The sequence below is a fragment of the Lutra lutra genome, chromosome 1 (assembly GCF_902655055.1).
Source record: "Lutra lutra chromosome 1, mLutLut1.2, whole genome shotgun sequence".
Classification (NCBI taxonomy): Eukaryota; Metazoa; Chordata; class Mammalia; order Carnivora; family Mustelidae; genus Lutra; species Lutra lutra.
In genome coordinates, this window is record NC_062278.1 from 70086594 (window position 1) to 70099597 (window position 13004).

The 13004-nt window shown below is 38.2% G+C and overlaps 1 protein-coding gene across 9 annotated transcripts in view; it reads left to right on the forward strand.

Moving 5' to 3' along the window:
* Positions 1-13004, forward strand: part of PLS1 (plastin 1) — a 115378-nt gene that overhangs the window by 22005 nt on the left and 80369 nt on the right. Inside the window, exons 1-2 of one of the 9 annotated variants that reach the window (XM_047726902.1) lie at positions 8606-8647; positions 10161-10316. The exons of 4 other annotated variants lie outside the window; for them this stretch is intronic. In XM_047726902.1, the coding sequence (XP_047582858.1) occupies positions 10303-10316 (14 nt within the window). In that variant the 5' untranslated portion in view covers positions 8606-8647; positions 10161-10302. Of the gene's footprint in view, positions 1-8554; positions 8648-10160; positions 10317-13004 lie in introns of those variants that run through there. 4 more of the 9 variants (XM_047726912.1, XM_047726929.1, XM_047726944.1 and 1 more) reach the window with 4 other exon arrangements.

Consider the following 13004-nt stretch of genomic DNA (forward strand, 5'->3'; position numbering starts at 1 on the left):
TGATAGTATCATTTCTCATTAGCATGGACTCAGTGATGCTGGGCTCTTTTCTTCCTGTTTGTGTCTATTCTGTTTCATGTTACTGAATTGTGTATATTGCTCAGTGACATGATTATGTATGTTCTTCATATTCATTTGGACGTTGAGACTATGTATCTTGCTTTGTGACCTTGAGCAGGTTGTTCACATTTACTTTCAGAATCTTCAAACCAGAGCAGAGGTCTCGTTAGCCATTAAAATACTCAGTGATAGCAAGGACTGGTCTCAAACAATCCACATAATTGACGTTTTATATTCTAAGATGAATAAAGAGATAAATTTCCTAACTGTTTATACGTGGGAGAAATTTTTTTTTTTTTGCTTGTACCAACCTTTTTAGAGGTTTGAAATCAAATTATACCTTGTTGGGCATATATAGCCTCAAAGAGATACAGATATTATGGTTTCTTTTATTTATTTCCCCCTACAATACAGACTCTTATAAACATACTCAATTCCATGCAGTCTAGAGTGGAAGCTTCTCCCATTAAATACTTAATCTTTCCAGTTACAGTTATAGGAATGAAAAATGCTAAAGAATTCAAACTACCTCTGCTTATAAGTATTTTGTTTAGACTTCATCTAAAAATGGAATTAACGGTGCTGTTAATAGACAGCAACTGAGTAGTTACTATGTTTCAAGAATTGTGTTAAATTTGGGTAACAGCTATATGGGTAGGTAGGACATGTCATTCCCTTTATACAGATGAGGGAACAGGTTCAGGGACCTGAACATTCTGTCAATAAGAGCAAGAGCAGAATCAAGTCTGAGTCTGTTTATACCAAGCTGTACGTCTCTTAACCACCTAGTTTGCTAGATGGGCTAGCTCCTGGGGTAACTCCTGAATTGCGCTGGGTCTAGGTCAGAAGAGGAGAGGTCCTAGGTGATTGGTGGGAGAATGGTTGGTGGGAATACTTCAGCAGTATGAATCATTCGTTAGAGGACAAAATTTAGAAATTCTGAATTTTGATCTTTTCCGTGTTTCTGGGTTTTCCCCTAAAACTTCTGAGTGATAACCTTTGGGGCTGAGACCCAGGAATCTGCATTTAGCATAAGCTCCACAGGTTGAGTTTATGACTGCTAATGAGAACCACTTCACCTAATTGCCAGGTAGCATTTACTATCTATTGCAGTAATCTCTGGGCCCCAGTCTATTAGGTGGGGTTAAGAGTAAGGCATCCTATTCATCATTCTTGGCAGGATCTTGAATCTTTTCATTTTTGTGGTGTTTTTCTTTTTTAGCTGCTAACCTAAATATTTGACTAACTTCCAATATATGTGTATATCTAATGGGAGAGAAAATTTATTTAAGGAAATTCAAAGCCAAAACCTTCCTTACAGACACATTATTCTTTTCCCTCTGTTTCTCCTAAATGATAGCTGTTCTCTCTTGTGGGCCATTCATGGCCAAGATGGTAAGAACATCCTGTTCTGAATAAAACTGTGTGAGCCTGTATTAATTTTCTGTTGCTTCCCTAACAAAATTTTGTGACTTGTACAACACACTGATTACCTTACAGTTCTGTAGTTCAGAAGTCTGACATGGATCTTATCACTGGGCTAAAGGTGTTGACAGGGTTGTTCCTCTCTGAAGGTCCTGGGGGTGAATCTTGTCCATGGCTCATTCAGGTTGTTGGCAGAATCCAGTTTCTTGAGATGGTAGTCTGGATATTTTCATTTTCTTATTGGATATAAACTGAAGGCCATTCCAAGCATCTAGATGTTGCCTATGATGACATTGGTTCATGGCCCTTTCCTCCATCTTCAAAGCCAGCATCAGAGAGTCCAGCCCTTTTCACACTTTGAATCTTTCCTCCTCCTCCATCTTTCTTACTCTGCAGGGGAAGGTTCTCTGCTTTTAAGGAATTCATGGGATTAGGTTGGGTCTCTCTAGAATATCCAGGATATTTTGCCCCATCCCATGGCCCATACCCTTAGTCACATCTGCAAAGTCCCTTTTAGCCATGTAAGGGTGACATATTCCCAGGTTCTGGGGGTTAGGGCATGGGCATATTGGGGGGGGAATTATTCTGCCTGCCACTGACTCAAACATTGTCTGCCTTTGTTCACAGATAAGACAGCAGTGGTTATCACTGCCACTGGGGTTGCAGGCATTAATGTTGATGTGTGTGAGAAAATGTGATTTAACTGGATATTTTTCTGAATTGAAATCATCTCAGGGTCAGAGTCCAAAATAAGTAGTTTTGGAAAGGATATTTCAGGAATTCTGTATAGTCAAGTAGAGCTATGGTGACACTTTTTATCTCTGTGTGTCACAAGAAGAAGTAATTCACATTTTGCCTGCTTCTCTGGTAATTTAGATTTATTTTTTTTTTTTAAAGATTTTATTTAATTTTTTGACAGAGAACACAAGCAGGAGGAGCAGCAGGCAGAGGGAGAGACAGAAGTAGGCTCCCTGCTGAGCAGGGAGCACAATGTGGGGCTTGATCCCAGGATTCTGGGATCATGACCTGAGCCGAAGGCAGCCACTTAACTGACTGAGCCACCCAGGTGCCCCTGGTAATTTAGATTTAGAAGAAAAGTATGACATGAAGCAGGGCCACTCATTCAAACAGGATATTTGCTTTTAGTTTCTCACTGCATGCCCATATGCTCTCAAGCTTCCACTCCTTTGTTCATGCTCTCTCACCTGCCTGGTCTGTCCTTCTGTCTTTCTTTCCATTTATCTATAATAGTACACATGAGTGACAAGTTTCGACACTCACCAGTTCAAGGAGACATTTTCCAAAGGTGCTGAAAATTATGGCATCAACTCATCTTTTCCAGTAGGTGACTTAAAAGGATAAAAGAATCTCTATCATCTGCCAGTGTTTCATAGGACATTTTGAATTCTCTCTGATGTCTTCCTCCATAAATCTGCACAGCATTAAAGATACCCTTGCAGCATCCTGGATGTGGTAGGGACTCAGAACTACTTATTGAATTGATTTGAAATACTAAACTTAAATTATTGTGGTTATATTATCGATACACCAAAATTCTGAAGGATATGTGTATTTATTATTTTATGTTAACAAAAGTATATTGCTGAGAATGTCTAATTTAAGGAATAGAACTGGGATTGTTAGAGATAAGATTTCCAGTTCATCCTTTTTTTTTTTTTAAGTTTTTATTTATTTATTTGACAGAGATCAAAAGTAGGCAGAGAAGCAGGCAGAAAGAGAGGGAGAAGCAGTTACCTTGCTAAGCAGAGAGCCCGATGTGGGGCTCAATCCCAGGACCCTGAGACCATGACCTGAGCCGAAGGCAGAGGCTTAACTCACTGAGCCACCCAGGCACCCCATCCAGTTCATCTTTTACTAAATATATAAATTCATATTCTGTCAGATTACCTAGCAGAGTATGGTGGGAAAAAGGGAGTAGACTTTTTGGGTTTTGTCCATTTCTGAATCTTTAATTGACATACAGTACACATTCAGACAACTGTACAAATTGAGTGTATAACTTGATGAATTTTAACAAAATGATATTCCCATGATGGTGGTACCTATATCAAGAAACCAGAATTATTACCAGCACCCCCAAAACTTTCCTGCTTCCTTCCAGTTGTCACTATTCTCAAGGGTAATTGCTGCCCTGAAATTGGCAAAGTTTGAGAAGTGAACTATTTTTAAGATACAGGAAAAAATTCTTATATTGTGAAAATAGTTCCAATAAACAGATCTCCAAGTAAGAATATGTGGGTTTACAGAGACGTTTTAAAAATGTGGCTCCTGGGGCGCCTGGGTGGCTCAGTGGGTTGAGCCGCTGCCTTCGGCTCAGGTCATGATCCCAGGTCCTGGGTTCGAGCCCCACATCGGGCTTTCTGCTCAGCAGGGAGCCTGCTTCCTCCTCTCTGCCTGCCTCTCTGTTTACTTGTGATTTCTCTCTGTCAAATAAATAAAATCTTTAAAAAAAAAAAAAAATGTGGCTCCTGCCCAGGAGGTGCATTTAAACACAAAACAATAAATTCTAAATGTTCTTGCTTTATCAAATAGTTTCAGTTACAAATGCAACTTTGAGTCAGATTATTATTTTCCAATATTTATCGATACTATATTGGTTCAAACAATACTTTTAAAAATACTTTAAGAGAGAGCGAGAGAGAGCATGAGCAGGGGGCGGGGTGGAGGGAGAAAAAGAATCAGACTCTCTGCTGAGCAGGGAGCCCAATGCAGGACTCAGTCTCAGGGCCCTGGGATTATGACCTGAGCCAAAGGCAGAGACTTAACCGACTGGGCTACCCAGTTGCCTGGTTCAAACAATACTTTTACCTCCAATATTCACTATTTGTTAAAATTGCACCATGCACTTAACCCTGAACGGTGCCTTGGCACTGCATCACTTTCTCCATAGCTTTTATTGAGATCAAATGAGCATATTTTCTCATGAATTTTGATTGAGGTTCATAGTAGGTACTCAAGAAAAGCTCTTGTCAGCAAAAGTGGCAGTCACCATACTGCACATTTTAACTGTCTACTACAGCACTTCCCAGAAGAGTGGAAAGTGAAATTGCTTGTAATAATATGGAGTGAATAAAATATTAGAGAAGTTGAATTCAGGGCTATTCATTGTCCATTCATTTTCTGTGTTCAAGGGTATAGGAGCATTGTTTCTAAACCTAAAACATTGGAAACCACCTTAGTTATCAACACGAATGCTTAAAGAAATCATGGTATAGTCATGTGGACTGTTAATGAAGCATTGAATGCATGTTTTTAAAAAATTGCTTAATGATAGGGGACATTTCTTGCTAATATTAATTAAAGCTATATATTGAAAGATCTTTGTGAAACAAATATATTCATGTACATGTCTGTAGACGAGAGACTAGAAATTCATAACATACTGGTCCCCTCATTGTTTCTGAATGGTGTGCTCAAGAGCAATTTAAATTTTCTTATTTTCTAAATATTTTCCACTTTACATATTACTTTCCAAAAATCAGAAAATAACCACACAGTATCCATTTTTTAAAAAGGATGCATTGGGCAATCCCTATCAAAATAATACCAGCATTTTTCACAGAACTAGAACAAACAAATCTTAAATTTGTATGGAACCAGAAAAGACCTCAAATAAAGTAATATTGAAAAAGAAAAGCAAAGTGGGAGGCATCAGAATTCCAGATTTCAAGCTGTATTACAAAGCTGTAATCATTAAGACAGTATGGTACTGGCATAAAAACAGACACATAGATCAATGGAACAGAACAGAGAGCCCAGAAATGGACCCTCAACTCTATGGTCAACTAATCTTCAACAAAGCAGAAAAGGAGGAAAAAGACAGTCTCTTCAACAAATGGTGTTGGGAAAATTGAACAGCTGCATGCAAAAGAATGAAACGGGACCACTTTCTCATGCCATCCACAAACATAAATTCAGAGTGGATGAAAGAAAGACCTAAATGTAAGGCAGGAATCCCTCAAATCCTAGAGGAGAACACAGGCAGCAACCTCTTTGGCCTCTGCTGCGGCAGCTTCTTACTAGACACATCTCAAGGGAAACAAAAGCAAAAATGAACTATTAGGAATTCATCAAGGTAAAAAGCTTCTGCGTAGCAAAGGAAACAGTCAACAAAACCAAAACTGACAGAATGGGAGAAGATATTTGCAAATGACATATTGGATAAAGGGCTAGTATCCAAAATCTATAAAGAACTTATCAAACTCAACACCCCCAAATCAAATAATCTAGTTAAGAAATGGGCAGAAGACATGAATAGACACTTTTCCAAAGAAGACATCCAGATGGCCAACAGACACATGAAAAGATGCTCAGCATTATTGATCATCAGGGAAATGGAGATCAAAACCACAATGAGATACCATCAGAATATCAGAATGGCTAAAATTAAGGAAACAGCAGATGTTGGCAAGGATGTAGAGAAAAGGGAACCCTTGTGCACTGTTGGTGGGAATACAAACTGGTGCAGCCACTCTGGAAAACAGTATGGAAGTTCCTTAAAAGGTTAAAAATAGAAATACCCTACGACCCAGCAACTGCACTACTAGATATTTATCCAAAGGATAACAAATGCTGATTTGAAGGGGCACATGGACCCTAATGTTTATAGCAGCATCATCAGCATTAGCCACATTATGGAGAGAGTCCAAATGTCCATTGAGCAATGAATGGAGAAAGATGTGGGATACATATATATATCCTATCCATATATACACGTATATGCACACACACACACACACACACACACACACACACACACAATGGAATATTATTTGGTGATCAAAAAGAATGAAATCTTGCCATTTGCAACAATGTGGATGGAACTAGAAGGTATTATCCCAAGTAAAAAAAAGAGAAAGATAAATATCATGATTTCACTCATATGTGGAATTTAAGAAATAAAACAGATGAACATAGGGGAAGGGAAGGAAAGATAAAATAAGATAAAAACAGAAAGGGAGGCAAGCCATAAGAGACTCCTAACTGTAGAGAACAAACAGGGTTGCTGGAGGGAAGGTAGGTGGGGGATGGACTAAATGGATGATGGGTAGAAAGGAGGGCATTTGTTGGGATGAACACAGGGTGGTGTATGTGGGTGATGAGTCACTAGATTCTGCTCCTGAAACCAGTGCTGCACTGTATGTTAACTAACTTGAAATTAATTTTTTTAAGAAGTGGGAAAGGAATTTCTGATGATTAAAAACCAGCAACAAGGCAGGAAATGAAAAGGAAAAAACACCAAACTTTAAAATTCAGAAAGCAAATAGACCTGGAAATTACTTAGCCAACCTGAAGTCTCATTAAAAACCTGTAGAAAAAGTCAAAAACCAATTTTATTTGTATCATAAAATATTTCTTACATATTCCCTCCCCTCACACACAAAGGATGCATTGGGCAGATAACTGACTTTTCCTGTGATGTCCCTGGGGGAAATCAGACACTGCAAATCTCCGTTTTAGTCAAGAAGTTAGCAGGAGTCCACACGTCAGCAGCAGGGTCACAAACATCCATAAATGAAATAATGTACTGAAATAATGTAAATCTTGATGCAATAATCGTTAGTGGTCATTTCATGCAACTTTCTATGTAGAAATCCCTAAAGACAACATCGTACGCCCCAAATGTACTTTCAGCATGAATTGGATGCCCAGTGGAGAAGACTTTAGTATTCCCAAGGGAACCCAGGTTGGCTCTGGACCACTGGGACAGTACATATTTTTTTATATTGTTGCAGAAATTTTCTGGTATTTTGGCCTAATCCTAGTTTTGCCGTCCTTTGGCCATGTAGAACAAGAATAAGCTGCCTTCAATACAGGTGCCTTTTAAATATATGTCCATGTATTTTAACAATCATTGTGGTAGAATAGTAGAGCAGATAGTTTGGTATGTTTTGATCAGATGTATGCACTCACAAAATCATCGCCACAATCAAGATGCAGAATATTTTCATTTCTCCCCAGAGTTTCTTCATGTCCCCTTTCAGTCTTTTGCTCCTTCTGCCCCTCTCCTAGGCAACCATTCATTGGATTTCTGTCTCCATAGATTAGTTTTCATTTTCTGGAATTTGATATAGAGGGAATTATACAATATGTACCTTTTTTTTTTTTTAACTGGCTGGTACCATACCAAGCTTTCATTTTTTTCTTTCATATTGTGAAGCAGTTTTATAACAGTTGTTCTCTACTTTAATCATAAAATGGAGAACATCATAAAATTTGTTTCACACTTCCTCTTCAGAGAATTAGTCATTCAGTGAAAACAGATTATGGATTTTATAAGCGAACCTTTTCCTACCACACTTAAAAAGTAGAATTGGACAATAACCTTTAGGCACTTCTAGCTTTAACAGTATATAATTCTATATAATGTTTCCAGTTACTATTGAAAGGTGATTTTGTACATTTCCTTAAAATTAGTTCAGTGACTCTAAAATAAATATTCAGTAGGATGTAGGGTTTGTTTTATCTTGTTTTTAAGTTTAACACAATTTCCTAGTTATTTCCAGGAATCTCAATGTATACTTAATTGTTTAATGATTGTTCACAAGGTGAAAACAAAGTTGCCATTTCAAAATTTGAAGTGGCAAATGAATATGTATAAAAATAATATAAGATCTCATAGGACAGTTGTATTCCATAGGAAGAAGACCTGCCTGAGTGGAATCTAAAGACTAAAGTGAAATCCAGGTATAGAGACACCTGGGTGGTTCTGTTGGTTGAGTGTCTGCCTTCAGGTCAGGTCATGATCCCAGGGAGTCCCACATCCGGCTCCTTGATCAATGGGAAACCTGCTTCCCTCTCTGCTTCTCTTTCACTATGCTTGTGTTCTCTGTCTCTCTCTGACAAATAAATAAATAAAATCTAAAAGAAAGAAAGAAAGAAAATCCAGGTATAATTTAAGCCACAGTCATAAACAAACAAATGGTGATATCATCTACATTTTTGTCTCCTGATTTTTTTATAGTTCCAAACCTTGCCCATGTTGCAAATTGGCTTTTCTACCTGAGACCAAGTTCTTTTGAGATTAAAATCTTAGTAGTAGGCAGAATACTTCAGTTGGCCTTGCTTACTTGCTATTTTAAATCTTCTGAGTTGTTTCCTTGGACCTACAAATCTCAGGTGATAAGACCAACAGAAGCAGGTATGCAGACTTTTCCCCATGTTAATAGCAATAATCGGGCCTCAGATTCTGGAACTGCCTTTTTTATGTTTGTTAAATTGAGATTAACCCCCCTCATGTTTTGTTTTGTTTTAGTACATTCTTGCTTTGAGAGTCTAGGTGGCTTTGCATAATCAAAGCAAATAGTAATCATGGTGTGAAGGTCATACTGTTCTTAGTTTTCTTTTAATTACTGTTTTTTTTTCTTAAATTTTTAAAGATTTTATTTATTTGTCAGTGAGAGAGGGGGAGAACACAAGAAGGGGCAGCTGCAGAGAAAGAGGAGGACGCAAAGTCCCTGCTGAGGAAGGAACCCAATGTGGGGCTTGATCCCAAGACCCTGGGATCATGACATGAGCCCAAGGCAGATGCTTAACTAAGCCACCTGGCTGCCCCAATTTTTCAGTTTTGAAAACTATTTCTACCTTAAGTAATACTTGTTAGATAAGTAAGGGCTGTTTTTGTTAACTCAGGGTTGGATTAAAAAATTCAATTCATAATTTTTGATTTGACTAATTTTCCTTTAGAAATGTATATAAATTCTTAGGAACATGCTAATGGACCAAGACACAGTCTGTGCCTTCCAGAATGTATATGTGTAATTGCTTTGAAGCTTTATTCTTTTACTGTAATGAACCAGCTCTTCCAATCTATGGTTTTATCATGGATAAGCAAGACTTTTCTTTCTTCTAAAGGAATTTCACAGATACCTAAAACAAATGGTAATAGAAGATGTTGCCAGTATTGGGACATGTTAAGAAAATACCCAAACGGGCGCCTGGGTGGCTCAGTGGGTTAAAGCCTCTGCCCTCAGCTTGGGTCATGATTTCGGGGTCATGATTCGGGATTGAGTTCTGAAGCAGGCTCTCTGCTCAGTGGGGAGCCTGCTTCCCCCTCTCTCTGCCTGCCTCTCTATTTGTGATCTCTCTCTCACTGTTAAATAAATAAGTAAAAATCTTTAAAAAAAAAAAAAAGAGAAGAAAATACCCAACCATCTTGAGTCTGAAGAAAATACCTTAGTTGAAATTAATTCTTTATCATTATTTTTGCTCTTCCACATTTTTAAGTACCAGAAAGTACTTGGAGGTAGTGCTCTTGTTTAAAACTCCCCTTCCCCGTACTGTTTCAGTGAATTTGGGAAGAAGCCGAGGGCTTTCAGGAAATTTCCTTATATAGTGTAGAGATAAACATGTTGCCTTTCACTGTGAACATTCTTAAAGGTTTCTGAAATTGACTGGAGAGCCATAGATCTTTCACCTACAAAGTCCTGGAAGCTGTGGCAGCCTCCTTTGAGCTCTTTTCTTAGTAAAACAGAAAATGAGCAGTTCCCAGCCCATGTAAAGCTGAGAAGGTCTTGAATGATGCATGTCGAGGAAAGTTGGATACTGATACTGCTGGCAGTTTGCACAGCTCTTACTGCCAAAGAATTAAAGACTCTGGGGTTTTCTTAAAAGGGGCCAGCTTCTGAAAAGTTAAGTATGTTTCCTTTGTGCAGTGACCTGAGCTCTCAGACCTCCCTAGTAAGTTAAGACTTACCTGCTCAGCTTTGTGAAGCAGTCGATCATTTCAGGTTATTTGTATGGATCATGGAGTAGAGTACTCTGGCTCTTCTGAGAGGAAGAAACACATCATGACCAATGAACTCTGGAAAGTGAGTACCATGGACAAATTTCACCTAGTTCTTAAGACACCCTTTATGGATTTCCAAGGAGCCAGAATTCCCTTTCCTGTATTTGCCTGGAGCCCAACAAAGGCAGTGCCCCTGTGCTAGTCCTTTCATAGTGAACCAGCCAAATGCTCAATTGTGTTCTTGCAGAGGAGGGGGATAACATTCCTTTATGATCCTTAGTTTAGATCAGCTTACCACCCAAAGCATGATATTTGATTACCCTTATTATGTTACTTTGCATAGCTACAAATGTTACTAATGGTGTGGCCTTATCTAGCCATTAAAAAAGTCCAAGTTCACGCTGACTTAGCTTCAGTGCTATAAAAGGCCCTATTGCTAAGGATCCTAGGAATAGGAGCCTATGGAGAATGGAGTGGCATTTGGGGTTAGGTATGTCCTGCAGGCATGCATCCTGAACTCCTGAAAATAGTCCACTGAGTGCTTGGCTGCCTGTTTTTTCTGTTTTCTGATTTTAATCTCTAATGCTCGCTATGTCTGGGCCTGAATTGCTTTAAGAATTATAAACATTTACTGGCCTTTTCTGACTATACTCTTGTATTAGAACTGAGGCTTTTAGGATTCCTTTTGTTTCTTTCCTTCCAAATGTTTCCAACCTAGTTCTCAGTCTCACAGGATAGAAAAGATGCTGTCATTAACCAGAAGTAGTACATGGTGGGAAGAATTCTGCCTTTACCTATTCCAGTAGAGGCTGGACATTGAGCTCTTTGTCCTTGGGACAGTGGCCTCAAGGTTTTTCATTGTTCTGCTCCCATCAATAAAAACATTTTGTGTATACCCCACTTACACAAGGAAATACACAAGGAATGTATTTGTAATAACTGATATGGTACAATATACACTCAGGGTACTGTTTGTTGTCACAGATAGTGTGAAACTATTTTATGTAGTCTTGATGATTTTAGATCATTTGTCCAACTTGTGGTCACATTCACCTCTCTTTTATTTTCTAATGTAGCTGGTGAAGACTCATTAGGAGTGAAGGTGTCTGCTCCTCCATTTTTTGTAGGTTTGTATTATTAGTGTGTTTTCAGTACCCAGTTTTTCTGTAAGCGTCATTTAAAGCTACTTGCCCATTTAGTGAGGATAGCCTTGCTATCAGCTATGTTATGTCATTTGTCAGTCCACTCACTGAGGCATACATAAATTTCAGGATGTCAGAAACACTGGAAGTGGTCAAAGGAGCGATGGCCCACTGTCTAGCTCCTTTTTTGTGAAATATTCACTCTTCTCTTGGGGGTCTCTTGAACTACTGTGACATGGGATCCTCCATCATAAGGACCAAGTTAGGATGCTAGAGAAAATAAGTATGTTAAATATTTGTAAATCTAATTTAGTTCCTTGATACTGCTTCCTAATGTTCACTTCTTGCCCTGTGGTAGAAACATTTATTCTTGGTATCTTTTGAGGAGCTAAGGGTATGGCCTCAGTCTTACCTATAGAGGGGTTTGGACTGGATGACTTTTTTCTTTTTTTAAAAATATTTTATTTATTTATTAGAGAGTGAGCATGAGCAGGGGGAGGGACAGAAGGAGAGGGGCAAGCCGACTCTCTGTTGAGCAGGGAGCCTGATGCGGGGCCTGATACTAGAACCCTGAGATCATGACCTGAACCGAAGTCTGATGCCTCACTGACTGAGCCACACAGGTGCCCCAGGACTAGATGACTTCTAAGGTTTTTTTTTTAATCTGGGATTTTTATCCCATTTATTTATTTGTCTGTTTATTTTTTTGTACATGCCTATTAACTCATTCTCATAAATAACTAACTCTCACTGCTTGGAAGTTGTTTCTATAAGCAATAATTTTCAGAAATATGAATGACATATTAGGATATGCTTTTTAAGTCAAGATTTTAGAAATATATGTGATACCCAAACACAACTTTAAAAGTCTCCTTACTCTTCAAGGCCCACTCAGCTTAAACATTATCCTCTCAGGAAAATCTTTGTTAGGCCCCTGTTTTGCTTCCTCCTTATTCTTCCCATATAGCTTTGTCTGTACATGTTTATCAGTAGACGTGAGTTATGGTCGTATGTGTGCATGTTTGCCTTTCATGAGGCACAGTTATTTATTGCTCAGTTTTATACCAGCAAGCCTTGCTGATTCACTTCTCCTTTTTCACTGAAAATGTTGAAGAAAGTTGTGGAGAACATATTCTCTAAGAAATTATTCTTAAAATGTTTTCTTCCCGAGAGAATTTTTTGGGAGAATCTGGGTTTGGAGTTCTTAACCTGGAGCCTGTAGACCTCTCAAAGGTCCGTGAATGGCTTAAGGGTGGGAGATACAGCTACAGACTCTCTGAAGTCATGTGCAAAATTCAGACCTGTGTGCATTTTTCTGGGTGCAGTGGCCATAGCTTTTGCTCAAAAAGGCTAAAAATCAAAAGACCATCTAATATAAACTATTGGTATAAATTTATGTTTCCTTTCTAACCTGATTTTCATCACTTTTGCATGTTTTCAGTTCTCTGTAGCATTTTGTGACCTTACTATTATGCAAATCAGTATTTTTAGCAATGCTTAATAAAACCATAAGCTTGAAAAAGCCATGCTATATTTCCTAGTAATTATGTACTCATAACATTATTTTACTTATGAGTGATAATTCTTATTGAATTTAATATGTAAATACTTTACTTATTAGAAAAATA